The sequence below is a fragment of the Epinephelus fuscoguttatus genome, linkage group LG2 (genome assembly GCF_011397635.1).
Source record: "Epinephelus fuscoguttatus linkage group LG2, E.fuscoguttatus.final_Chr_v1".
Lineage (NCBI taxonomy): Eukaryota > Metazoa > Chordata > Actinopteri > Perciformes > Serranidae > Epinephelus > Epinephelus fuscoguttatus.
In genome coordinates this window covers 20055409-20080960 of record NC_064753.1, presented here as the reverse complement: position 1 = coordinate 20080960, position 25552 = coordinate 20055409, and the positions used below count along the sequence as shown (strand labels likewise).

At 41.8% G+C, this 25552-nt stretch overlaps 1 protein-coding gene across 4 annotated transcripts in view; it reads left to right on the top strand.

Moving 5' to 3' along the window:
• Positions 1-25552, top strand: part of LOC125898716 (MAM domain-containing glycosylphosphatidylinositol anchor protein 1) — a 233837-nt gene that overhangs the window by 169474 nt on the left and 38811 nt on the right. For all 4 annotated transcript variants that reach the window (XM_049592615.1, XM_049592609.1, XM_049592626.1 and 1 more), the window contains exons 10-15: positions 2677-2943; positions 3104-3252; positions 17226-17406; positions 17538-17561; positions 19715-19867; positions 19961-20122. In XM_049592615.1, coding sequence (XP_049448572.1) covers positions 2677-2943; positions 3104-3252; positions 17226-17406; positions 17538-17561; positions 19715-19867; positions 19961-20122 — 936 coding nt within the window. The remainder of the gene's footprint in view (positions 1-2676; positions 2944-3103; positions 3253-17225; positions 17407-17537; positions 17562-19714; positions 19868-19960; positions 20123-25552) is intronic.

Genomic DNA, 25552 nt, shown 5'->3' with positions numbered 1-25552 from the left:
CAGTCATTTGGCTGTCTTGTGTCCTGGCTGACCCCGGGGCAACAACAGCTAGTCAGTCATTAACTGCAGAGCCGCACATCCCTGCTGACAGGTTAATTACAGCTGGTTAGGATAGGTTAGCAGCAGGGGTGGGACTGTGCCTCGTAAAAATGCTCCATCCCTTGTGGCAGTAACAGTTGCTCTGTGTGGGATTATTTGTCAAAGCGAATGTTTTCTGATGCTGTGAGGACATTTACACTGCAGAGAACAAAAAGATAATGTAGGGAAGATGAGGCATGGGTAGTGGTGATGTATGTACACCATTGCAGGCCATTTTGCATTGTCCACATCTATAAGCTGAAATCTCCTCCTCAGACTGCTCTGCTTCGGTTTATCTCCATCTCCTTGTATGATGGATGTAGATTTTAAAAATGTAAAACAATTAGAGATAATGGGTCTTACATGGATACACCTCATCATTATGCTTAATCACAAAATAAGTGTCCCAAATATTTGGTTCAGTCAGTGCATATGAGCCTGTGAGAGAAAGTATAGTGATTTAAAGTACAATCGTGCAAGAAACCATGATTTAGAAATAACTCTGATCTAAAACCTCAGCATCATGCTCCATAATGGAAACATAAATGTGTTGCATTATTACACCAGCAATCTTCATGCAACACAAGGCTTCTTCATTGCTGAGAAATTGTTTAATTTACCTTGAAAATAAATACATTAAAAAGCACAAAACATATAATAAAGTTAAATATTTTACACATGTATTGACTTGTAAATTGCATATTAATTATATGCGCAGAAAAAAAACCTTCCACTTGACTGTTGCTTCCAACAGAGATGGCTTGCAAAAGATGGACAGATGCAACTATATTAAAGTTACGACATAATAAACATAGAATCAACAGAAAGGATAAATGTCTTTCTTTAATTCATTTAGATGTTTAAAGTGTTTATGTAGCTTATCCAAGTATTTATTAGGTGCTAAAAGAATATATTTATGACATAATTACTAATCAAAAGCTTTTAATTATTGACTGATGTGAAGATTTATTTAAATGCATTAACTCTTTATATCCATTCAATTCAGTGAAAGTGACAGGAAGGACGAAAATCAGTGTGTGTGATGTTTTTAGGCGATTCAAATACTTCTTACATCAAAGCAAACGGAAGCACTGCTATTAAGTGATAAGTTGCAATTAAAAATGCAAAGAATTAAAGCAACTCGTACTTTTCTTGCATTTCACACAGCACTTAGAAAAAATTTGAACATCCACAACTCCTACCTCCCTCCAAAGTCCCATCCTCCTCCTCCTGCAACTCCACCTCCCTCCAAAGGCCTACTCCCCCCTCCTCCATTACGTCCTCATTACGTCTATGATAGACATAGGCGCTGGCATGGTAATGTTAGATAGTAGCGTTTATGTTACTAGTAAGTGGAAACGCACAAGGAAGATAACATTGATGTTTCAGAGGCTAAGCTACAGTAGGCTAATGTTAGCCATTAGCAACTGGATGCTGTGTTGTCATAACATTATGAACTGAACTGAACTGAACTGAACTTCTTTATTTGTCATCTTTACGCGCAGCACAAAAAATGAACTGACATTTTGCATACCCCAAGCAAACAGAAACGAAACATATAAAAACAATTTGTGCAACACATAAGAAAGAACATATAGTGTAATAGTAAGATGAAAAGGGTCGACATTTCACAGTCAAAAACCTCCACATCCTGAGAGCAGAATTGTGAGCTCCTCTTCACATCACAGCACCATGAGTTGTTTGTGTATACACCACAGAGCTTACCAGATGATGCAACTTCCCTGTCTGCTCTGTGGAGTGTTAGCCTCCTTAGCTCAACATCGGTGTCTTATATGTTACCATTCATCCATGTCTCAGTGAACACAAGGACGCAGCAGTCCCTCACTCCTCAGTGAGTGGATCTCCACAGTCGGATGTAATCCATTTCGTGTCCAACGAGCAGATGTTCGCCAGAAGGCCGCTAGGAACAGCTGGTTTGATGGGGTTAGCTGTTAGCATAGAGCTAACCCCTCCACGCTTCCCGCGCTTCCCCCGCTTCCCCTGCTTCTGCGTCCTGTCACAGTGCTGCCGGCGTCTTCCCTTCGGGACAGCTCCAGGCGAAACCATGGTCATCTCAGGTTACTAGTTTATATCCACAAGCGTCCCTGTTACTAGCATATTTGTTGTCTCACAGACTCAGGGGTGGAGGGTGTGGGGGGGATGTTACTCGAGCAGTTCTGTCTGTCGGAGGCCTCCACGTGGGGAAGACAGACAGGACAGGAGAAAACTCCGACCAATCATTGCATTTGATCCGAATGCAGTGATTGGTCGGAGTTTTCTTAGAACCATATGAGAATGGTACAATAGTAAAATTAGTTTTCATCTCTGGTGGAATTCACTTACATTTCAGTGTGCCATCAGCTTATTGATAGCATTTTAACCTAAACGAAGAAAAGTGTAAAATTTCTGGAAAGGTAAGTGTTGCCTTGATTGATTATCCTTACAGACGTTCAAACAAAAAGTTGCAAATACCATTATTTTGCGTCTGCACCTCACACCCTCACACTGATTTTCATGGCAGGTTAAACAATGACTAAAAACCTACACGAGCAAATGCTTTTTAGTTGACTAAAACTCACAGGTCTCTTGTCCCTGCAGTTCCTCCCATACTGGACCCAGTCTTCCAGGACATGCGTTCTAGGAACTTCCAGATGGTGACCCTGAGGTGTACAGTCATGCGCTCAAACCCGCCACGCCTGACAGACATCCGGTGGTATCGTCAGGGCGACTTAATCCGTATGCCCATGCCAGACCTGAAGGAGACGCCAGAGCTGAAGTTTAAGCTGGAGCCCACCAACAATGGCACTTATGAGTGCCGAGTTAGCAACAGCGCAGGGACATCAACGTGCATATTTAATGTATCTGGTGAGTGAACACAAGTGAGACAGTGGTATGTTATGCATTTGTGGAAAGTAATCAATCTATATCTATCAATCATTCATCTTATATTCACATACAGTTATCTCTTCTTCATGACCATTTACCAATGTCATTTTTGTTCTCTGTCTTCCCCCCTATTCCACAGCACAACCCTATAATGCTGAGTTTTACTTCGACACACCCAATCCTGTGCGAATTCAAAAAGGAAACAACTATTCCTACAACCTGCAGTGGACACAGAAAGATCCAGAGGCCACGGACCGCATCATAGGTTACTGGATTAACGTCCCAAAGGTAAAGTAATACCTAATATGGCTCATTCATGTATGCCCTCACATTACTTGAACTCTGGTATATGCACGACATTTGACCAGACAGGTACATGGTTTGACAAGCAGGAGCTCACTGACTGTTTACTCCTCCTGACATTGATCTGGCTTAAACTAAGGCAAACTTTGACTACCTGGGTTTATTTGTAAGTTTGGTCTCACCTTGACTGAACAGGCTCATAACTTATGTAGACAAGAACACACAGGCGCACAAGTCTGTATGTAGTGAAGTGTGTATGCTAAGTAAACATGGGGCTTTATGAGTCCCGGGGAGTGTCCAGTGTGTGTAGTCAATCAATTGAGACCTGCGCTGAATTACAACATCACAGCTCTCCTCTCACCTCTCCTCTCACCTCTCCTCTCCTCTCCTCTCCTCTCCTCTCCAGTCTTACCCTATCCTATTCTATCCTATCCTATCTTAAACAAAAAATTACTACATTTCCTTTATATTTTGTATGATTATGATATCATTTTCTCTTTAATTTTCAAATGTTGTTAAGCCTGTAGACATGATAACAAAAATAAGTACAGATAATTTTTTTTAAATCAACCCATATGACCTCCATTCTTCAGTTTTTCCTCCTTCTCACCTCTTACATTGTCTCCTCTCTTGTTATTTCCTGTTCATGCTATCTTCTTCAGCTCTCATCACTCAGTCATATCAACCGCAGACTTTATTTTCTACTTTCCAGCACTCGTAGATGTGAGGATGAGTGGCCTGCTCTAAAAAGCCCCATTAGAGGGTTACGCCTGTGTTCACAGAACTAAGGTTACAATGCCTGCCCTTCATTCCAAACTTCCACATACAATTACTTTGCTCTCACTGCAAGATTCTAGCTTTGAGTGCCAGACGGACAATAATGTGTTCACTGTGATGTAACCACAACTTAACAAGACCAGGCCTCCACTGCCAGCGTCTCTCATTTTAGCCAGAATTCAGCCCAGAGACAGTTAAGAGTACATTTTTTAATGGTATTTTCATGTTTTATCTTGTCCTCAAATGATTGACTTCGCATTGACGTGACTTCATTTTCACAACCCTGTGAGAGGTGTTAAATTAGTCTTGCAGTCACAAACTTGAATTTAGAACATGCACTTGAATAACCTCTGATGCTGCAACACTAACAATTCACCGTAAGCAGATTTTAAAGGAACAGAAAGTTCTCCCATGGTTCCTTCAGTGTTAATTGTTGAGGAGCTTTTTTACCAAGAGCAGAAATGCCCGCAGAGGTCTATTCCTCCTGAAAACAAACAGTCCAGATGATTAAAACTGGTGGAAACACTGACAAAAGCAGTTCCACATTACGAATCAGTATTTGTCTGACAATGTTCTGCATGTTGCAGGCAGGTTGCTAGCACAGCACCTGCTAATGTGTAACTCTTAGCTGCGCTTACCTTTTTTCTGATCCAGACATCGACAATGTTTGTACCAGGAGCTGAATTATCCACAGAGGTCTCTTTCTTTTTAAAACACATTATCCAGGTGGTTTAAACCAGTAAAAACACTGAGTTTAACATTAAAAAAAGTGTTTTTTAGAGGGGCCGCTAACTGCTGTGGCTGGTGCAAAATTGCAAATGGCCCTACTAGAGCCAGTGTTTGGTTTGTCGATTCTGGGCTACTGTAGAAACATTTGTTATCAGTGGGTGCTGGAAGGCGAAGCTTTCGATTTACTGGTCCATCTACTTCACAACCCTCTCTTGTCTACGTCACAACCCTCTCTTGTCTACGTCACAACCCTCACTTGTCGCCATGAGCTCATTCTTTCGGTCTCTACCCAGAGCGCATGGCGACAAGTGAGGGTTGTGACGTAGATTTACTGGTCCATCTACGTCACAACCCTCACTTGTCGCCATGAGCCATGACTGAAAGAATGAGATTGCGGATACAAGCAGCCAAAATGAGTTTCCTCCGTGGGGTGGCTGAGCTCAGCCTTAGAGGTAGGGTAAGGGGCTCGGACATCCGGAGGGAGCTCAGAGTAGAGCCGCTGCTCCCTGAAAGCGGTCAGTTGAGGTGGTTTGGGCATCTGATCAGGATGCCTCCTGGGCACCTCCCAATGGAGGTAATCCAGGTACATCCCACAGGTAGGAGGCCCCAGGGCAGACCCAGAACAAACAGGAGGGATTACGTATCTCATCTGGCTTGGGAACATCTTGAGGTCCACAAGGTAGTGCTGGAAAGCGTTGCTGGGGAGAGGGACATCTGGGGTGCTTTGCTCAGCCTGCTGCCCCCGTGGCCCCGCCCCGGGTATGTGGATGAAAATGGATGGATGGATGGATGGATGGATGGAAGGAAGTAACAAGCACACACAGCTACTGTATTCAGCTGCAGGTACACACAGTATCTGAAAACCGACAGACTAATGCTTTCAGTACTGACCCATATTGTTACTGATTTTTAGGTTTTTATCCTTCAGAAACTCAAAGGCTTTCTGCTTACACCAACCAAACCCTTCCTATAAACAGTTTTGGAGCCCTCTGAGCGGGCCCCTGATCTGAAGTTGGAAACCTTTGTCCACAACAGGAGAGCAACCTCAGGCCACCCTCTTGTTTTGTTTCAAACATCTATTCATAGACTGCTGGTCTTGAGTCAGAAGACAGGAAGGATAATAGTGAATTATACACAACTGGCTGGGGGTAGGTGTGTGCGTGCATGTGTCTCTGTGTGTGTGTGTTAGGCACTGAAACAGAGGGAATGCAGGGTCTGCCAGCTTGCTTTTGTGTGGATGAATAGCTAATTCCCCTCCTACTTTAAGACTTGGCTGCTTACCTCATTAAGTAAGACTCTACAGGGAGACAGAAAATGAGCACTGGCCTTCCTAAGATGCACATTTGATTGCATGCCCCAGCTCTCTGAAAACTCTTGCTCTATCTCTCTCTTGTTCCCACTCCTTTTGTCCTCTATCCTTCTACCAATATTTCTCTATCTTTCACACACAGCATCCCTTCCGTTTTCCCCCCAATTACTTCCTCTTTCTTTGCCGTCTCACAGTCTTCCTTGCTTGCACTTGCGCTCCTCTCTTTCTCACGCTTTCCCTCTCCTCTTTAGTTTTTTGTCTCTGAGGTACTGAGTGCAGACTTAATGGCATTTAATGTTGGATGAACCGTAGTAACTGAAATAGCGCTGATAAATAGTTGTAGCGAGTTGTTATGCTGCCAGTGTTAAAATAATGAGTTGCATTAAGTGGCAGTTAAGGACTTTCTTAAATGTTGCCAAAGTTTAATTGAATTTCAAGGTTTTTACCTGCATATTTGTTATGTGTGTATCAGAGAACAGCAAAAATCAGACAGGAAAAAAAGGAAAGCAGAGGGTGAGAGTGAGATTGAGCAAGGAAGAGAATGAAAGGGTGCGAAAGAGAGAAATAAGATGCAAATTAAAAAAAAACAGTGAATCTCACCGGTCCTCTCGACTATTAAATAGAGCACAAGAACATTCAAATGTAATACCATCTCAATTTCACAACCCATCTATTTCTGCAACACTCTCTCCAGCTCATCCTCTTAACGCCTTGACATTCTATCTTTTTAGCACATACAAAATGATGTAGGGGGTCTCAGGGGAGACATGCAGACACAGAGGGGAATAAAAGAGATCACTCAGAGACTCAGATCAGTTCAGCAGAGCAGTGCTCTTCACTGTAGGTCTGAGCATATGCCTGTAACTTTTGCTCATATGCAATAAGTGTGTCCATTTGCCTTTTGTTGCTGTTTAAGTCAGTGTGTTTTTGATGAGGCTTTGTGCCCATATGCATGTATATATGAATGGCCTCTAATGTATTTGTTTTTAGCTGGGTGTATAGCGTATGTCCATTTCTGTGTGTGTGTGTGTGTGTGTGTGTGTGTCTGGCAGACCACATGGTTTGCTCCATGAGTCATTGCCAGGCTGTGAAATCCCCATTTACACTTCTTAATTTAGTTTCATTCTCCCTGCAGGGGGTTTCCCTGTTTAGGAATTAACAGAGCTGACAGGCCTTCCTTGTTTTCCTGAAGCTGTCCTTACACCCATTTTCTACACACCAACCTCAACCCCTATGGTTTCTTTTAAAGAAGTACTGTGAATTATGAGAGATAATTAAAATGTGCTGATTTTACCTTTTTTTCCAACAAGAGAGACGGATTTACGAAGCTTTATGTAGCTTGTTTTATTGGGATGCACTGGCATAGAAAGTTGTCTGTCTTCACAGTCTCACTATATTAAATAATGCAGTGTATGTCGCTCATGCATATGCATTTAGGAGAGTAGAATGCAAATTTACATTTACTCAATTTCAGAGGGTCACATTTAGGTGGAATATTCTGCTCTAAAAAGCAGCTGTTCATTTGTTCACATATATTGAGGGATGTTGTGTTTAGGGAAGAAGATATTTAAGTAACCCTCTGTAGCAAACTTATTAATATCAGACAAACAGGCTGGTTAGCTTCAGTGTACCAGATCAAAAACAGGAAATGTCAGCCACTTGAAAAGAAAAATATGTCAAGTAGCCAGTACCAAATTCGACATCTGATCATTTTACCAACAGAGAAAGAGAAAGGAAGTTTTGAATGAGTGGTTATTAAACTTGAACCTGATGTTCCCTGAGCTGGTAATGCACTTAGTGAACATCTCTCTATCTCATCTTCCATTTCCTTTTTGTGTGATCCAAAACACCCAAACACCAATGTACCAAACCTACAAATGATGGCTAGCTTAGCAGCAGATGCTCTGACTGCATGAGTGTTTATGTATGTGTTCAGGCTCAGCCTCTGACTGAACTCCAAACTCAACCGAAACTCTAGTTCTTTCTGTTATTTTCCTACCATCTCATTCATTTATGAAGCAGATTCACAAACTCTATGCACCCTTTGCGGCTCACCTGGAAAATTTGGGTCTAACTTCAGCTTTCCTCTAACTTTATACATAGTTTCACAGTGTCTAAAATTCAGCTTTCATTCCATATGAACCCCCAGTGAGGAGTTTGTTTAATGGCCCCTACAGTATTTGTTTAACATTTTTTTTGTATAAAAAAAAGCATTTTACCTCATCACTTTATGAGTAAATTTTGCCCAGATCGTGGCCTTGGTGAATACTTTGGAGTTTTCATCCACATGAATATGAAGCTTACTAAGCTAAGAAATAGATTTTATGTGGGGCTGTACCGAAAGACATTTTCCTGAATATTTGAAGCAGTTTTGAAAATTGGCACCAGCAACCAGCCAAATGCTGGTAAAATATGCAAGTGTCAGCTTGATTCATTCACTCACCAGCCAAAAAAAATCTATTGAGAGCTTGGTATATTGTGGAATCCACCAACAGCAGTGGCAGGTGGACAAAATATTTAATTTCAAATCCTGATTCGAAGGTTCCAATAATATTTTAGAATGAAGCTTTGAATGACTGTCGCCATACAAAAAAAATCCTTGAGCAAAATCCTCAATATAAAAAAATTCATTCACTGGACTGAATGAGTTAGTCTCAAGTATTAAATCAACTTTCATTAATGAATAAATGTAATTCATGTTGCAGTTAGATTGTTGAGTAGATGGTCTGCCAGCAAAACCAGCTTGTTTATAGCATGGGAGCTAACTAGCCAACAAGGACAGCAGATAATATCACCTCTGTTTTGCATTATCACCACCTACTGGAAGAAAACCACAGCTACCTAACCTGCTTTCTGGAGGTTGCTCCGTTGTGGCAGCCCAGTCTTTGGGCCTGGGCCAGTAAGCCTCATTCCCAGTAGGACCTCCTCTCTGTTACACCACAAGTTACACACAGGAAGTCTACTCCAGCTGTGGGCTCCCCTTGTGGAGGTCTCGCCCTGACTGCAACTGTGCAGACATACCTATTTAAGCAGTGAATAATAATACAAATGGAAACAAAGGTGTGCATTACGATTGATTTGGAATTTAAATGCCAATGTCATGAATGAAACTTCAAAGCTTCAAACTATTCAGTACAGCCGTAGTTTTATGTATGATTAGTATTGAGTGTGTAGCAGCCGAAATACATGGGACATGGATGTGACGTGGGGGTTTTCCCAACTACACAGATTCAGCATTTCTAGTATGTAGTTGTGTGCCAGCTTACTGTTTGCATATTAAGTTTTGTCAAGTGATAATGTAGCTGGTTATTTATTGTTTGGAAGCATATAGACTTTTCTAATTGGCACTGAATTAATTAAATAGTTCATTTTACAACAGGATGCATTGATCTGATTGATTTATTTTACTGTGAAATGTAAAAACACCTGCAAGGTTGCTCTGCTCCATCACATTGCCTCTGGTACAATGAGGTATTCATTTGAGTCCTTTTTACACAGATTATGGGCAGCAAGGTGGTGCAGTGGTTAGCATTGTCGCCTCACAGCAAGAGGGTCACTGGTTCGAACGTGGGGTGGAGGGTCACACACAGTCACACTCTTCCTGGGTGGGAGAGCCCCTATGTGCAGAGTCTGCATGCTCTCCCAAAGACATGCAGGTTAATTGGTGACTCTAAATTGCCCCTAGATGTGAATGTGAGTGTGAATGGTTGTCTGTCTCTATGTGTCAGCCCTGTGAGAGTCGAGAGACCTGGCTCCATCCTGTCATAGCCTATATGATGAGCAGTTTGAATGAATGATTGTGGTTGTTTTTTTTTTTTTACACAAACATGTAGTTACAACCTGTTGAGGGCCACAGAGCCACATGTACAGGAGAAAAAAGAACATGAGCCGCCTCAGTATAGAGAGGAGCTACACAATGCCTGCTTGGCTCCCATGGTGAGTGTAGCAGCTTCAGCTGATTATGATGGACACACTCTGTGGGCACGCTGCGGCTGTGTCCCATGTATTTTGTCGGTTACAGTATAGTACCTTTAAAATGTCGATAATCTGTATGCAGACAAACACCTTAGACATATACACCTTACACACACAGTATGTCTCATATTGAAATGTACACATTCTGCACATATGTACCACAGAGACACTCAGTTCAGAGAACAGCCATGCCACATACACACATGCACTTGTGTTTCTTTTAATCCCAAACTTCTTCCTGTCTTTTCGGTGTGTATTCTTCGTCTGCATTGTGCCTCCCTTATTGCTTTTTTTTCTCCCTCTTCACACCTTTCTCCTACCATCTCTTAATCTTTCCACCTCATCTCTATATCGACCACTCGTCTGCCTGCAGCTATGGAGATGTGTATTGTGTGTGTTATGAAGTGTAGCTGACCTGGCCTCAGATCATAGGTTCTTTCTGCACTGAGACACAGTCACGCACAGTCACACTCCCATGCAAACACACATCCCCATTATCATATATATGAGAAATTAAGAATATTCATGATGAATTACAGTTGTACATTAAATCAAATGTATGAATAATTTATGTACATAACCAACCCCACTATGCAGATGTACTCGTATATTCACACACAGGGCCTCAAAGAGAGCACATAGGCTCATTGTATCTCATTCATAAAGATACAGTGCACACATGCACGGATGATGACTTGTTCACATGCACACGGTAAATATCATTGAACTGCTGAATCAGTCATGAAAGAGATCCAGTAATAGAGGATAATAGAAAAATTAACCTCACACTCCTTAGTGTTTGAAGAGGCCGCCTCCTCTCACACTGTCGGGCCAAATTTCTCTCACATACACACACACACACACACACACACACACACACACACACACACACACACACACACACACGTCACTCTGTCCCTGTGTTTCTGTCTCATGGCTGCTCCTTCGCTCTCACCCTTTTTCACACATTCTTTGTCTTGTTGTCTCTTTGATGACAGCCTGATGGAGACACAGCTGAAAACACTGTCTGGCTGAAATTTTTAAAAGCGTGTGTATCAGGCACACACATGGGCCGTCTCACACACACACACACACACACACACACACATGCACACACATCAAGGGAGGTACATGGACTTCCATATCGGTTTATCAACCATCCACCTCTCTGCCTCTTTAAATATATCTCTCACTGCGGTCACTTTTGAGTCTCCTTCTGTTGGTCCTCTGTCTACACGCTCTATAACTTTCTCCCCCTGCCCCTCTCTCCCAGTCACCTTAGCGCACACACACACACACACACACACGCACACACACACACACACACACGCACACACACATTTTGTCTTCTGACCTGGTGAGGAAGGTTAGACAGAGACAGAGGTAAGGAGGCAGACTCATACCTGCAGTGGGAGAAGCTGAACTCCTCTGAGTCACATTTCAGCACCTCATTGATTTAGTGTGTTTTCAGCTCCATAGTGTGTATATACGTGTGTGTGTGTTTGTGCATGCTTTTAGCCTGGGTCATGTTTCTATCATCTATATCCAGCACACTGTAACCAGGACCAAAACAAGAGTGTGCACGTGTGTGTGTGTGTGTGTCCAGTCATGAAGAAAGCACACTCCGCTTTCTTCCAAAGCTGCAACTCCTCAGCATTATGAACTCATCTCTCCCTGCTAACACACACTCCATACATATTACATGAGCATTGCTCTTCTCTCCTGCTATATTTCACATAATTATGCATATGCTGTATGAGCAGTGTGTAAATGTTTATATGGATGAATGTGAGCGTAAATGGGTATTAAAAGGGCACAATAATTTTATTATCTAACTGCTACCATGCGAAATATTAAACACTGTATTATAATGTATGAGTTGTTTGTGTAGTTACGGTGGCAACAGAGCAAATATCTGAACACATGTCTAACAATGCAGATACACGGGAAGCTTTCTGTATTACTGAATGTGTCAACAATGATAATAGTGCTGAGCAATGCACCATAAATGTAACAGACACTCAGAAGCTCCAGAAAAATAATGGCAGATATAGTTACAAGATACTTTACAGATTAAGATTTTATATAAAAAAAACAATAGTATCATCTTCGAAAATACAGCTCAATGTCAAAACCGCGGGGTCTGAAAGAATGATAATTGAATCATAGGTCCGAGGAAGATTAAATTATTCAGGCAACATAAAGACTCATATTAAAGGTGCATTCATTCACACGTGTGGACAGATCAAAGTGTAAATGGTACATCAGGAAATCTGCAAAGGAACACAGAAATCCTTTTGCATATGTCGGATTGATGGTGTAAGCGCAGACACAAAGACATTTGAGTGTGTGTGTGTGTAGGCAGTGTTGAAGGCTTGTTCCCATCAAACACTATGCTTAAGTTCAGTCAGTTTGTTGCACATTAGAGCAGCTATTTTTGCGTTTCTACGGACAAATGTTGTGACTGGTACCAAAAGAACTGCTCCATTCTGTCTTGTTTTTTCCATCACCACTCTGTTGCAGTACTTAGCACACTAATCTGATACCAAAAAGTGGAGCTAGAAACATTGCAGCCTATTGATTGGTCAATAGAGAATGTGACTCAGTGGAGTGTGGCCCCTGTTTTTTGGTGGTCAGTGTACATATATCAGTCTACTTTAACTGTGAAATGAAAGCATGTGTTGCTGCCTTTTCATTTTTACTTAAGATGAAAATTAACAGACTGAGAAACAATAATTTATTTAACCGAGCTGCGTAAAGGACACCGCCCACAGCTACCAGCAACTTTACAGGTACAATGATTTCTTGCATGTTACTTAATGCTTGACCTTAAATGTCTATATGATAACTAAAATGAACTTGAATTTCAAGTGGTAATGTGGACTGCAAATATTCTATTTCCTCAAATGAAGGGGAAAAAAGTGGCATTACACTCCTGCTCAAAACACTCCAGTCTAATGTCACACAACCCCATCATTAGTGAAGAGGAGCAGGATTAAGTAGTGACACGGCTATTGCTATCACTATCCACCTTGCCTACATTAAGAGTCTATTTTCCGCAGTGGAAACGCAAAACACATCTATGGTTTAAGTACATGTCCATATGAGTTATGTACATATCAAGAGTACTTTACCAAAGGTGTTTGCTGGAAACATGATTTATGTGTAGCACCAACCCAAGAAAGCTTGCCTAGAAAATGCGAGATCAGGTGCTAAGTGGTACACTTGTGCATTTTCTGCACCAGCTTTTAAGAACGCTGTGGCAGATTGCATCCAAGGCTGCTAAGCAACCTAAACCAGCACCGTATCATAGCCTATTTACCTGAAATCCTGAGTGCAGAGCTGATCTTCTTCCAGGTGCTGTGTGCGTGTTTGTGCGCCGCGACGGCATTGCTCAGTGCGCCTGCCGTGCGTCTACACTGAAAACAACAAATCTGAGTTAAAGGTAACTCTGGAAACACCACACAAGATCTCACTGCAATAAATGACACATTCAGACACTGCTACTCCAAACTACACACCCCTGGCAATGATACTACATCTATCGAAGCCGATGCATTTCTGTGGAATGTCTCCCTTCTGAAACTTAACACAGCCCAAGCAGAGACCCTGGATAAATCACACACCCTGGATGAACTTAAGAATCCCCTGAAATCCACCATAACTTTGATCACACTCATCCCAAAACCAAACAAAGACCCATCACAATGCTCCAACTACCGCCCCATATCATTAATAAACACTGACGTTAAATTAGAAGCAAAGCTTTGGCATTAAGGCTGTAATCTCATCACTTGTACGCCCAGATCAAACGAAAACAAAGGGCGCAAAAAACACATGGCATGTGTACAGCCCTGCAGTTCCATGCCAGATAAAATTTAGGAAGTTCAGTACAGCAGTACAGGGAACAAATTCTTTTATGATAATCTTAAGACTGATGGAAATCAGATTTCCTAACTCCCTAAAACTATTGTTTCACCATACATGGACAGACAAGCTTTGGACACAGTTTAGAGTAAGACACAGTGGATACAGACATAAAGAGGTACATGGAATATCTAAGAGTCAATATAAAATATGAATAGTTAAAACTGATTCATTGTAAATAAAGTAAATAATTCAATTTAGGATACAAAATCACACTAACAGGTTCCTTACTAGTTGGCTTCTGCCCCTCAGCTTGCAATAACGTATCTCTCTCAGGTGACATATTGCTGCAGAACGAGTACTTTGACTTGTATTTTACATTATTGCATTGATGTTTTTACTTAAGTAACAGATCCGATGGCGTCGTCCACCAGTGGATACAACAGTTTTCACGATACTCATCACATTCAATGTGGGCTGCCAGATTTGGATGGAAAGCTTGTGATTTACTTTTTACTTGCTTTATTTTATCTTAAAAATAGCTATCCTCCCCATCTCTTTTTGCCCTCAGTCACAGACACACAGACGAAATTCACAATGACCTGCGATCACCATCCAAATTGTTATTTGTACAAAAGCTCCATTTGGCACTAATACCACACATTTACCACTATCAGGCTCTCAGAGCAGTTTAGAAACTCGGGGTCCAGGACCTTACTCATGAAAACTTTAACAAGACACATCGCTGTTAGAGAAATCGAAACCTGTGACCTTTCCTTGATGTGATGGTCTCTTAAACTAAAAGGTCGCTTTGCTGCCTTTTCATTGAAAGATGCAGTATCCTGTTATACAACATCCTGCTACCAAGTCCTTTGTTTAGTCTCTTTTTTTCTGAATTCCTAGTTAGCTGCTGCTGCTGCTAACCAAGGTGATAATTTGGTGGGTACAATGGTCAATTAACCAAAAAAATTCTACGTCACTGCAACTATAGCACAAGCAAAGGCAGTCCTGTGTCTCGTAATGCAACAGCTGCTCGCAGCAGCACCATAAAGGAAGATTTTGCTGGGGGAAATATGGTAGTTAAAGAGCAGATGGGAGGGTTGTTGTTTTGGGTTTTTTTTTGACAAATTAACATGAATTAGAGAAGAGGACATATTATTTTTTGGGAGGCGATGTGGTTTATGTTTAGAGAAAGATCATTTTGCCTTCACTGACAGGTACCTGCTGTTGTGCAAGGCGTGAGAGGGATGCTCCATGACTGGCACGAGGGGGTGAAAATTTGGAGAAACTGAAAAATGGAAACAGCCACACTGGCACTGAGAAAAAAAAAGACTTAACAGCCATTAGTGGCACAGGGCCTGGTGAGGAAGGGAGGATTTGATTCCAAGTATGTTGCCCAGCACAAACTTACAGGGATTGCGTGCTGTGGCTGCCATATGGGACTCACACAATAATTGCAGTCAGACCAAATTCTCTGCAGCCTGGGCAGGAGGCACCATGGTCTTGTCAATAGACACGATCGGCTCAGTCTAGCTGAGCTGGAATTTGTGGTGGTGAGTAGACATCCAATGGGAATAGCACACCTCAACTTGAGTGTCAGAGGACAGGAGGAAAAGCAGATTTCACCGGGGCGATGTCAGAGCATGCAGCACCGTGGCAATTATAGGGAAAGTTATGGGATGCATCAGTGCCTCTATGACTTACCAAACTGCCAAACTGTTATTCTTTGGATAGGAGCAGCTGAGTAGAAGCAGAACAGCAAGCATGCATATATGAGCCCTTTTTTTCCTTGTTATATACTCATATAAACTATTTTTTTATGAAGCATAATTATCCTGCAAAATTGGAATAGATAACTTTTTTATGCTGCTTATTTTTGGCCAACATAATCATCTAGCAACTTTTGTAGTCAATTCTCGTTGTAAGAGCTCAGTGCTGTAGACATTTACCATACACACACACACACACACACACACACACACGCATATACATTTGCACACACTTCTGCTGCATGCATTACCTGATAATGGCATGCTGTGGGTGTACTAAGGTGTTATGTTGGAGTGGCTGACCTAATGCATTAGATTGAGCTCACTGTCAGGTCTTTAAGTAGCTGGGATCAGAGGCAGATACACAGCTAATGGATCCTTCTCTCCGTGGGTGGAATAACACAGCGATAGCTCTATTAAAAGTGGTGAAAAAAAAAAAAGTAGAAAAAAAAAAAACACCACCAACTTAACTTTCGAAAAATGAGAAGACAACAATTGGACTGGATTAACATCATACCCAGGTTTTATTTTCATATTTGTTCCTGTAAGGCACAGCCAGCTCAATTTACAAAAGGCCATTTGGGATTTAATGTCGTTTGGTTTGTACAGTGAAATAAATGTTTCTTTAATTGCTACTATTACAGTAATATTTATTGAGTCAGTGTTGTGGGAGTGGTGGGCAATAATGCACTGTGTGAAAACCATGCAACTTGCTGAGTGGACCAACTCTAGTTTTAGAGAGCAGATCTCAGTACAGAACACAACCTCTGCACTGAGACTAAGGTACTGTGGCCTTTGCTGATGAAGAGATTATTGCAAACGATTCTTTGACAGATACTTAGCTTTGTTTTGCATAAAAGATTACACTGAAAATGTATAGTCCAAGATAGCTGCAATCCAACTCAAAGTATTTTGACTGGCTGTGCGCCCAGAACTGACTGTATGCCCTCACCAAATTTCAGTGACGAGATCTGGAAATGAGAGGAAAGTTGAACAAACATTGAAAAGTGAAATAATACGATGATATAGTGATTAATCGGCTGTGTGTAGATAAACGATTGTTGCACCCACATCCCAAAGCAAATATCTGTGATCAGTGGTTTGGGGCTTTAATCACATCTGAGCAGACAGCTTTTTTGCCAAGGAATACAAGATCTTTAACATGAGTTTGACTTTGTTTGCCTGTTTATATAAAATTGCATAAAAGTGTATTACTAGTGTTACACTGTCGAGGCAGTTAATATCGCAGTGAAGCCCCTTCAGATTGGTGATGAGAGGGAGCTCTGTGTTGTTATGGGGGTTTTAATAGCTGAGCATATCAACATCAAGTGGTGGAGGTGAGGGTAGGGATGGTATAACAGAAGGTGGAAAGATGGGAGGTATGCCTGTCAACACCATGTGCCTCTCACTCAGATTTGTCACATTTTCTGGGGATATTTTTTTGTACTGTTTTTCTGGCACGTATTTGTGAGTATACATTTCAACATGTCTGCATCTCCTCCACTTGTGTGTGTTCACCTGTACAAACCCAGAACAAGCAGTACCTTCTGTCGAAGCAAATAGACCTCAAGGGCAAGGAGCCAGAGAAGGGAGTGCTGATGTCCTACACCATCTCAGACCTGAGAATCCCTCTGTCCTACGAGGTCCGTCTGGCCCCCATCACCACCTACAGCACTGGGGACTACGTCAGTCGCATCATACAGTACTCAGAACGTGAGTCTATTTTTATCAACAAAAAAAAATTCTGAGGTAATTATCTCCTATTTCCATGTATGTACATTGTATAAAACATGTGTAAGTGGACTGCTCATATCTGAATGCTAATCAACATTGTTTTCTTACAGCCTACACCTACCCAAGACCTTCAGGTGAGACAGCTCTCATAACTACCATCCTCTGCTCTTCCACATTTCTACATTTCACAGTGCTAAGCTTGTTGTTGTGACCTGATTGATGGCAGGGTGGTGAAGTTAGGACGGCATGTTGAATTTTGATGCAAGCTAATTTAGCTTGTATGCTGCAAGCAATGTCAGCACAAGTTTGTCAAGGCAAAGTTTGTCAGAACCCAGCCTTGGCCTTGATTAAATCTTGTTGCTGGGGAGGAGATTGGGGTAACGGTAGGATGAGGGAAAGCAACTGATGGCTGGAAGCAGGTCCATGACATCTTATATGTCATCCCAGTGCCTATGATTGGAGCATATGGGACTAGTTAATGCAGTGTGATTGGCTAAAAGGTTTATGGGCAAAATACTTGAATCTCACTTGTTAAAACTATTTTGAAATGTATACTGAAATGTATGCCCCCTTTTTCTCTCTGTTAGCGCCCTCTCTCTCAGTCACACTCTCCTACACTAACTCCTGCTCTCTGCCTGGCTCCATCCTGCCATCCCTCTCTCTTTCTCAGTCAATTGCATCTTGTCTATTTTCTTCATTAAGAGACACGCAGCATTTTTCTGGCAGGAGTGGCAGTTGGCTCCGCCAGGGTGAGGCAATTAAAACAACAGCAGATTGGAACAGACTGCGAGAACAACAGTGCAAATTGAAAGGAGCGCATGTAGTGGAGCAGGGTGTGAATAGTAATAGATTAGCTCCCTGAAACAAAGAAGCACACACAAGCCGTCCTCGTGGGTAGCGCGAGCCATATGCATCTGCAGCGGACTGTGTGAGTGTCCAGGAAGCTTTTACAGAATCTGTCAGCTTGGATGGTTTTCGTTTTACTCGCTTGCCTCGCTTTTCATTTGTGTGGCGAGTCTCTGATAATGGCAGAGCCCTCCTGATGGGCTAATGAAGGGGACAACACCACAGGGAGGAACCCCTTTATCTGGCTTAACAAGACACGTCATCATCAGAGATAATGACAGTTGCCTCACAGAGGTTTTCTGTTATGTTACGTTTTCCCTTGCTGATATATGCAACAATATCAGACAGCCAAAATCTGACTCCATATGGACGAGAGAAGATTGTTTGTCACGTGAGGCTGGATCTGATCATAGCTCTGTTGTGAGAATAATTGGAAAATTCAGAAGGAATCAGCAGCCAGTTGAGAAACTCAGATGGGAAAAAGTAGAACTGTGCATTTAAGTTTATAACATGCACAACATACAGGACACCTATCCCCTCCCAAACTTTGAAGATTGAATTTTCAATCCCATTGGCCATTTTCATTCCGAATTAGGTGTTTACAAGATCACTTTTAATAGGAGTGAACTTTTTATTCTGAATGAAAAGGGAATTAAACTGTCCGTGTTAACGCACTCATTGACATCGTCAGACCTGATATGTCTTTCTTGCTGGGTTTCTCACAAATGCTTCTTAACTTCTTTTCATACACCTCCCATACTTACCCAACGTAAGCCCCCACTGCTCTCTACATAAAGGACTCTTATTAGATCTTTATATGTTGTTTTATCAGTAACTATTAGTGGCTGGATTTTTCTTGCTTTCTGTAAGAGGTCAACCAATGTCATATTGGAAAAAAAAAGACTGGGATATAACTTATAGAGTAAACCATGGTTCAGTAGGACAACAGCTCTTCCCCTGATAATTGTGCTCCACCATGTTTTTCCCTGTTCAACAATATCTCCAGGCTGCGTGATTTATTTTGTATGAAATCTAGAAGCAGTGAAACCTCTTGATAAAGATGTTTTTTTTCTCTTATTACATTTGACACAGTCTGACCTAATCATAGTTACCTGTAAAATGTTCTGCATGTGGGAGTCATGCATCGGCATATGCATAATGTGTGGGATCCACTTTAAGTTTCACATTATATACCGTGCCTCCTACATTGTGCCTATCACTTTGTCAGTAATTGCCTGGCTGTCTGATCTTCACATTTGAAGTGCATTTTGCAGAGGTCATTATACAGCTATATTGTCGACGTTAATTTCCTGGGAAACGTAGGTCGAGAAAAAACCTGTAGATCATGTCACCTATAGTTTATAATGGCACCTGCTTGACATGTCTCTGATCTAATGTGTTTTCCTCTCTTGTTTGTTCTCCACACACACGCCTACTCCAGATCACGTGTGTGGTTTTGAGGATGACAGAATCTGCGGTTTCTCTCAAGACCGAAGTGATGTGTTTGACTGGACGAGACAGAATCACCTGACGCAGAATCCCAAGCGATCTGCCAATACTGGCCCCGAAACTGACCGCAGTGGGACCAAGGAGGGTGAGGAAAACTGTACACTGCACAACATCATAATGACATCTAATTCTGTGTTGTATTCAAGACTCCAGTAGAGTGTTGTCTTGTTGGTTTCAGGGTACTACATGTACATCGAAGCATCCCGGCCACGTGTGCAGGGGGACAAGGCTCGTCTGCTGTCTCCGCTTTTTAATGTGACCTCAGTCAGGGGCCCCAAGGGCTCCGGCAGAGTCCCGTATTGTGTCTCTTTCTACTACCACATGAAGGGCAAACATATTGGTGAGTAGCACAGTGGAGAATAAAATGCTCATAAACATACACACACACATACTGTATTCTACCTCATGAGAGCATTCATAGGAACACAGTGACACACATGGATATACAGTGGAGAGGATGCTGACACTCCATACTATCAGGGTTCTCATATCGCTGGGCTCCTGTCAAAAGCTGAACTTTTTGCTTGACCCTGGCTTGTAGAGCTTGTCAGATGCAACATTGTATGTAGGTGTGTGTTTGTGTGTGTGTGTGTGTGTGTGTGTGTGTGTGTGTGTGTGTGTGTTTGAAAGAGAAAGCGAGTGAGTAGAAGAGGGGGTGGCGGGGTGTTACCAAAGTTCTGTTTGTATGTTTCTGCCTGTGCCTCGGTGTGTGTTTGGAGGTGGCTGAAGGGGGCAGTGGGTGTGTGATTTATGGCAGTGGCAAGACACAATCAGTCATTTGGGGGAGCTGTTCATCATAATATGCTCTGTCACACAGCTAGAATGCATACATCTTGTAGCCTACACACCTGCACACACACTTACACCCACCCCCACATACACACACACCTACACACCTACACACACACACACACACACACTAGATTTCCACAAAAAACTAAAGTTACAAATACATGAAGGCACACCCACATTTATTTACACACACGCACACACACATGCACACATGGACAGTGTTGATTGTTTTCACTGTAACATTTGTTACATTCTGACCTCTGTCTCCTAATGATTTAGTGCGTTAAAGGACAATGTTTGTGTGTACATGTGTGTTTGCATACCCAGATACATATGTAATGATTACATATACGGAACTGTATAAATGACAGCAAGTCTGAATGTCCACCAGTTTGGTGAACTGAATTATTTCAACTCGATTTTCTCAACAACAATCAGATGATTGCTATGAAATCGTGTGCATTCATGATAAACTCTAATATCTGATCATCTCCACTGCCACCGTGAGGTTGACATTTGTGCTTCAGAGTGATTATTAGGACAACTATGAGATAGATTGCCAACCGACATTCAAGTTCACTACATTATGGTAGCTGGTGATCTTTTGACTTTTCCTGTAGTGCCACCATCAGGTCAGATTTCACTGATGCTGTGGTACATTTTTTTATTTTTGGATTGGCACATATACCCAATATGCCCATACTATATATCCTTTAAATCGGCTTTAAGGCCCATTTATGCTCAACGTTAAATACGGATCTGGATACGGACGGAGCCTTCTGTCCGTGCTCCGCGTTCATTTCGTCCGTATTTCTGCACGTTTCCATAAAGTTTACGGATACGGGCCAAACGAAGCAGTACCACCGGAAACCGTGGGGGCAGTGTTGCTGTCACTACCCGATACGTAGCGCTAGTGAGACACGAAGAAGAAATAACAATGGCAGAACTTTTTCGCCTGAAACGCTGAAAATAAAATAAAAGAGGGAGACAGGTTTTTCCTATTTTATCTTATGTTTTTATATTTCTCCCTCTCCCCTCGCTGGAAGCCTCGGACCTCCTGCCTCCCACCACCCGCCTCCGCCTTGACTAAACACTGAAAATAAAATAAAAGAGGGAGACAGGTTTTTCCTATTTCATCTTATTTTGTTATATTTCTCCCTCTCCCCTCTCTGGGAGCGTCCGACCTCCTGCCGCCTGCTGCCCACTCCCGTCTCAAACATGGAGGCCTCCCACTCTGCGGAGCCCGCCATCCCGGCCCCGCACATACTCCCGAGGCTTGGGTCTCCCTCCCCGCGGAGCCCACCCGCCCTCCCGGCCCCGCACATACCCCCAAGGCTCTGGTCTCCCTCTCTGCGGAGCCCGCCCACCCTCCCGGCTCCGCTCCGCTCCCAGGGCCGACCCTCGCGCCCTCCGACTGGGGTCCCTCTGTTTTTGTCTTTTATGCAAGAGGTACATTATCACAGTCGCCATGTTTGTTTTTGAGTTTGTTGTTGTCATAAACTTTTGACTCTGGGCTGCCCCCTGGTGGATATATTGGTTAACATCCATGCCAATGTAAAGGACGCATGGAAGTATGTGGGCAGTGATGGTAACATCGTTTGAAACGGACGTATACATTTTTGTATGTAAAGAGAGCATAAATGGCTGTTCTTTGTGTCCAATGCTAATTAGTAAATGTTAGCATGCTAACACGCTAAACAAACACGTGAAACAAGGTGGTAAATATTATACCTGCCAAATATCAGCATGCTAACATTATTGCTGACAGTGTTGGGTAGTAATATAACTTCTTCCATTTACGAGTACTGTAACTAATTACTAATAAAATTTCAGCTATATATTACAATTACCCCCAAACCAAACAACTCATTACAAGGTTACTTTTGTTCTCACATCACTACTGACTTGAAATGCAATTATCACATCTGCGGATTCATCTTCATAATTGTTGTGCTGCACAGGCACGTTTTAAAGCAGCAAGCTCATTTTGAAGATGGAAACGCTAACCTTAACAGTGGAAAATATTCTCATCATTTTGATTTTGTCGGGAGGAAAGATGACAAGAACACTATTGCTGCAGGTAGTGCTACTAAAACTCTTTCCTGTACAAAAAACACATCCTCAAACCTCTGGTCTGAAAAAAAACTACTACAACTGACAGCATAACAATGTGTAGCTCCAGGAAGTGCACCCCACCACAGGTGAGCCCTCCTCGGCTGCAGAGGTTGGCTTTAGCCCTACACTGGCTAAACAGCCAAAACAAGATTTTACTCTTGGACAACTGCAGGCTACAAAGAGATAATGATAATGAAGCTTGTGGCTGGATATGTTGTGTATGAAATGTTGCTCCATGAGTGACTCTCCATGTTTCAGGCAGAGCTTTGGGAAAATACCAGTCATAGGCAACAGAAAACATCAGGAAAAAATAATTTGCAAGCTATATTGCCTCAGCTACACATAGCCCTGCTGTGATAACACTGACATTAACATGGAGGCACACATCATAATTTCTGGAAGAAGTAATTCCGTTGCTTTGGAAAGAGTAACAAGTAATAACTGATAAATTACATTTTAAAAGTAACAACCCCAACACTGATCATTTAAAAGATAAGCTTTATTTATCCCACACTGGGGAAATTCACTTATTAATTGTTTGTACGTGAGCATGCTGATTTAAGCATTTAGTTATAGTCTCTCAGAACTGCATGCCTGCCTTATTTCCGACCATTGGTTGAACCCTTGTTCCGAGTTTGTTTGCTTTTCTCACTTGACTGCAGCACTGATTAGAGTGTGAAGTGCATAATCAGTATTCAGTTATAAATCAAACACAGTGAAAAGTTGAATATAACCTTCTCACCCACAGGCAGGCACTGACACTATTTAGTCTGACTATTAACATTGACATAGATTTGCATAAGTTTGGAAATGCAACCACAGAAGCACACAGAACCAGAAACACATATGAAAGCATTTAGATTGATTTAGATTTAGGATACATTCAGATTTATGTCTTCATTTTTCATGTCTTTTATTTTATTACTGGAAGTATATCATAGCTAGATTGCCTACAGTCAATGCATGCTGAGTAGTATATGTGAAAGCTCTATGAAACTGACCATGAAATAAATGACTTTGTATACAGATGGCAGGGATGGTCCACCACCATTTCCTTTGTCACTTACACCTGATGAACTAAGGGTGCTTTCACACCTACACTGTTTGGTTAGGTTCAATCAAACTCAAGTTCATTTGCCCCTTAAGGGCGGTTCGTTTGGGATAGTGTGAACGCAGCAATCGTCGGGTACCCACCAAAACAACCGGACCAAGACCTTCTTGAAGAGGTGGTCTCAGTTCGGCTACAAATGAACTCTAGTGCGGTTTATTTGTGGTGAGAACATGTTCAGACCTCAATCCGAACCAACAGCAGTTGCATAACGCATTGTTTGGTTTAAACATGAGCATGTTACAGTTCCAGAGGATTATTAATGTGTGCCTCCTCCTGTACTGCCTCAATATGCGCACTGAGTGCCCTAAAATGAACAATGCAAGCAATGTAGTAGGGGAGACCAGGAATGATTATAACACTTTTTTTCAACCAAAAACATTCTGTACATGTTATTTTCCTCAGGTTATTATGCTTGATTTTACCCATTGGTTGCAATACACGACATGAATGTCAACACTTGCTCACAAAAAGGAAATTCAGCAGAGGACCCTGTGTTACTGCTGCTGATTACATCTTCTATATGGTACACTGATTGAGCCCACCTGATGTGCTAACACAAATAGAGCACATCCAGTATAAGTTCACAGAAGGAGCAAGGTATTTATAACTTCCTGCAATGCATAAGTACACTGGAAGCATTGTTTTTCTCTCTTTTTTTTATTTAAATTTATGTTATTACGTTATAACAAATAGAATTAAAAGAAAATTGGAGGGCACTCAGCAACTGCACCGCATGCACATGCAGCTTTGGGTGACAAGTGATTTTGTATGGTTTAATCATGTGCATAAGGATGCCTAAAGTAGGGGAGACCGGGGATGATTGTAACACTTTTTGTTTGAGCAAGTGTAATTCAGTGGGTTTTTTTGTTAAAGCTCTTAAATTGTGATACGTGATACCCATATTTGTCTGCTATAAATAACACACACTTTGACCTCTACTACACCATCACAGATTATGGAAATTAATGTCAAATACAAAGAGGTATATTGTTACAGCGTACCCCAGTACCGGGGTGAGTTGTAACACTAGCTGGGGATGGATGTAACAATTAAATTATTATGCTTAAAAAAGATTCATAATAGGCTGTATTGTAAGAATACAATAATTATAATATTAAAATAAATAGAAATGTATAACATAAATACAAAAATAAGTACAATAAAATAAATAAATCAAGAATAATAAAGTATTAACCTGTGTGTGTGTGTGTGTGTGTGTGTGTGTGTGTGTGTGTGTGTGTGTGTGTGCACTGTGGCCTGAATGAGGTTGACGTTTGAACAGCATTTTAACAGTTGAACAATAAACACTTTCGAAGAATTACAACCCTTGCCATGCCTAGCAGCCATGAAAGAGCTAATCGTTTTTAGCTCAAAGCTTCAAAGCTAGCACTAATGAAACACATCAAATTAAACTAGAGAAACTAGTACTTGAACCTGTCTAAGTGAAACAATTGTACATACAACACAATGGACACTATGCAAAAAACAACTGTGATGAAAATGTTTTGTTTCTCACCCAAAAAACTGTTTTTGGCTCTAGCACAGACAAATTTGGACTCAGAGACATGTGGCTTCACCAGTGAGCTCCAATTGTAAATGGGAATGGACTATGTTGATGATGTCACCACAGCTTGTTTCTAAATGGCCAAACTGAGAGTGTTACAACTATCCCTTTGTTACAACCATCCCCGGTCTCCCCTACACGATGACCATCGCTAAAACCAACCCACGTAGTTGTCCCTCCACTGTGAC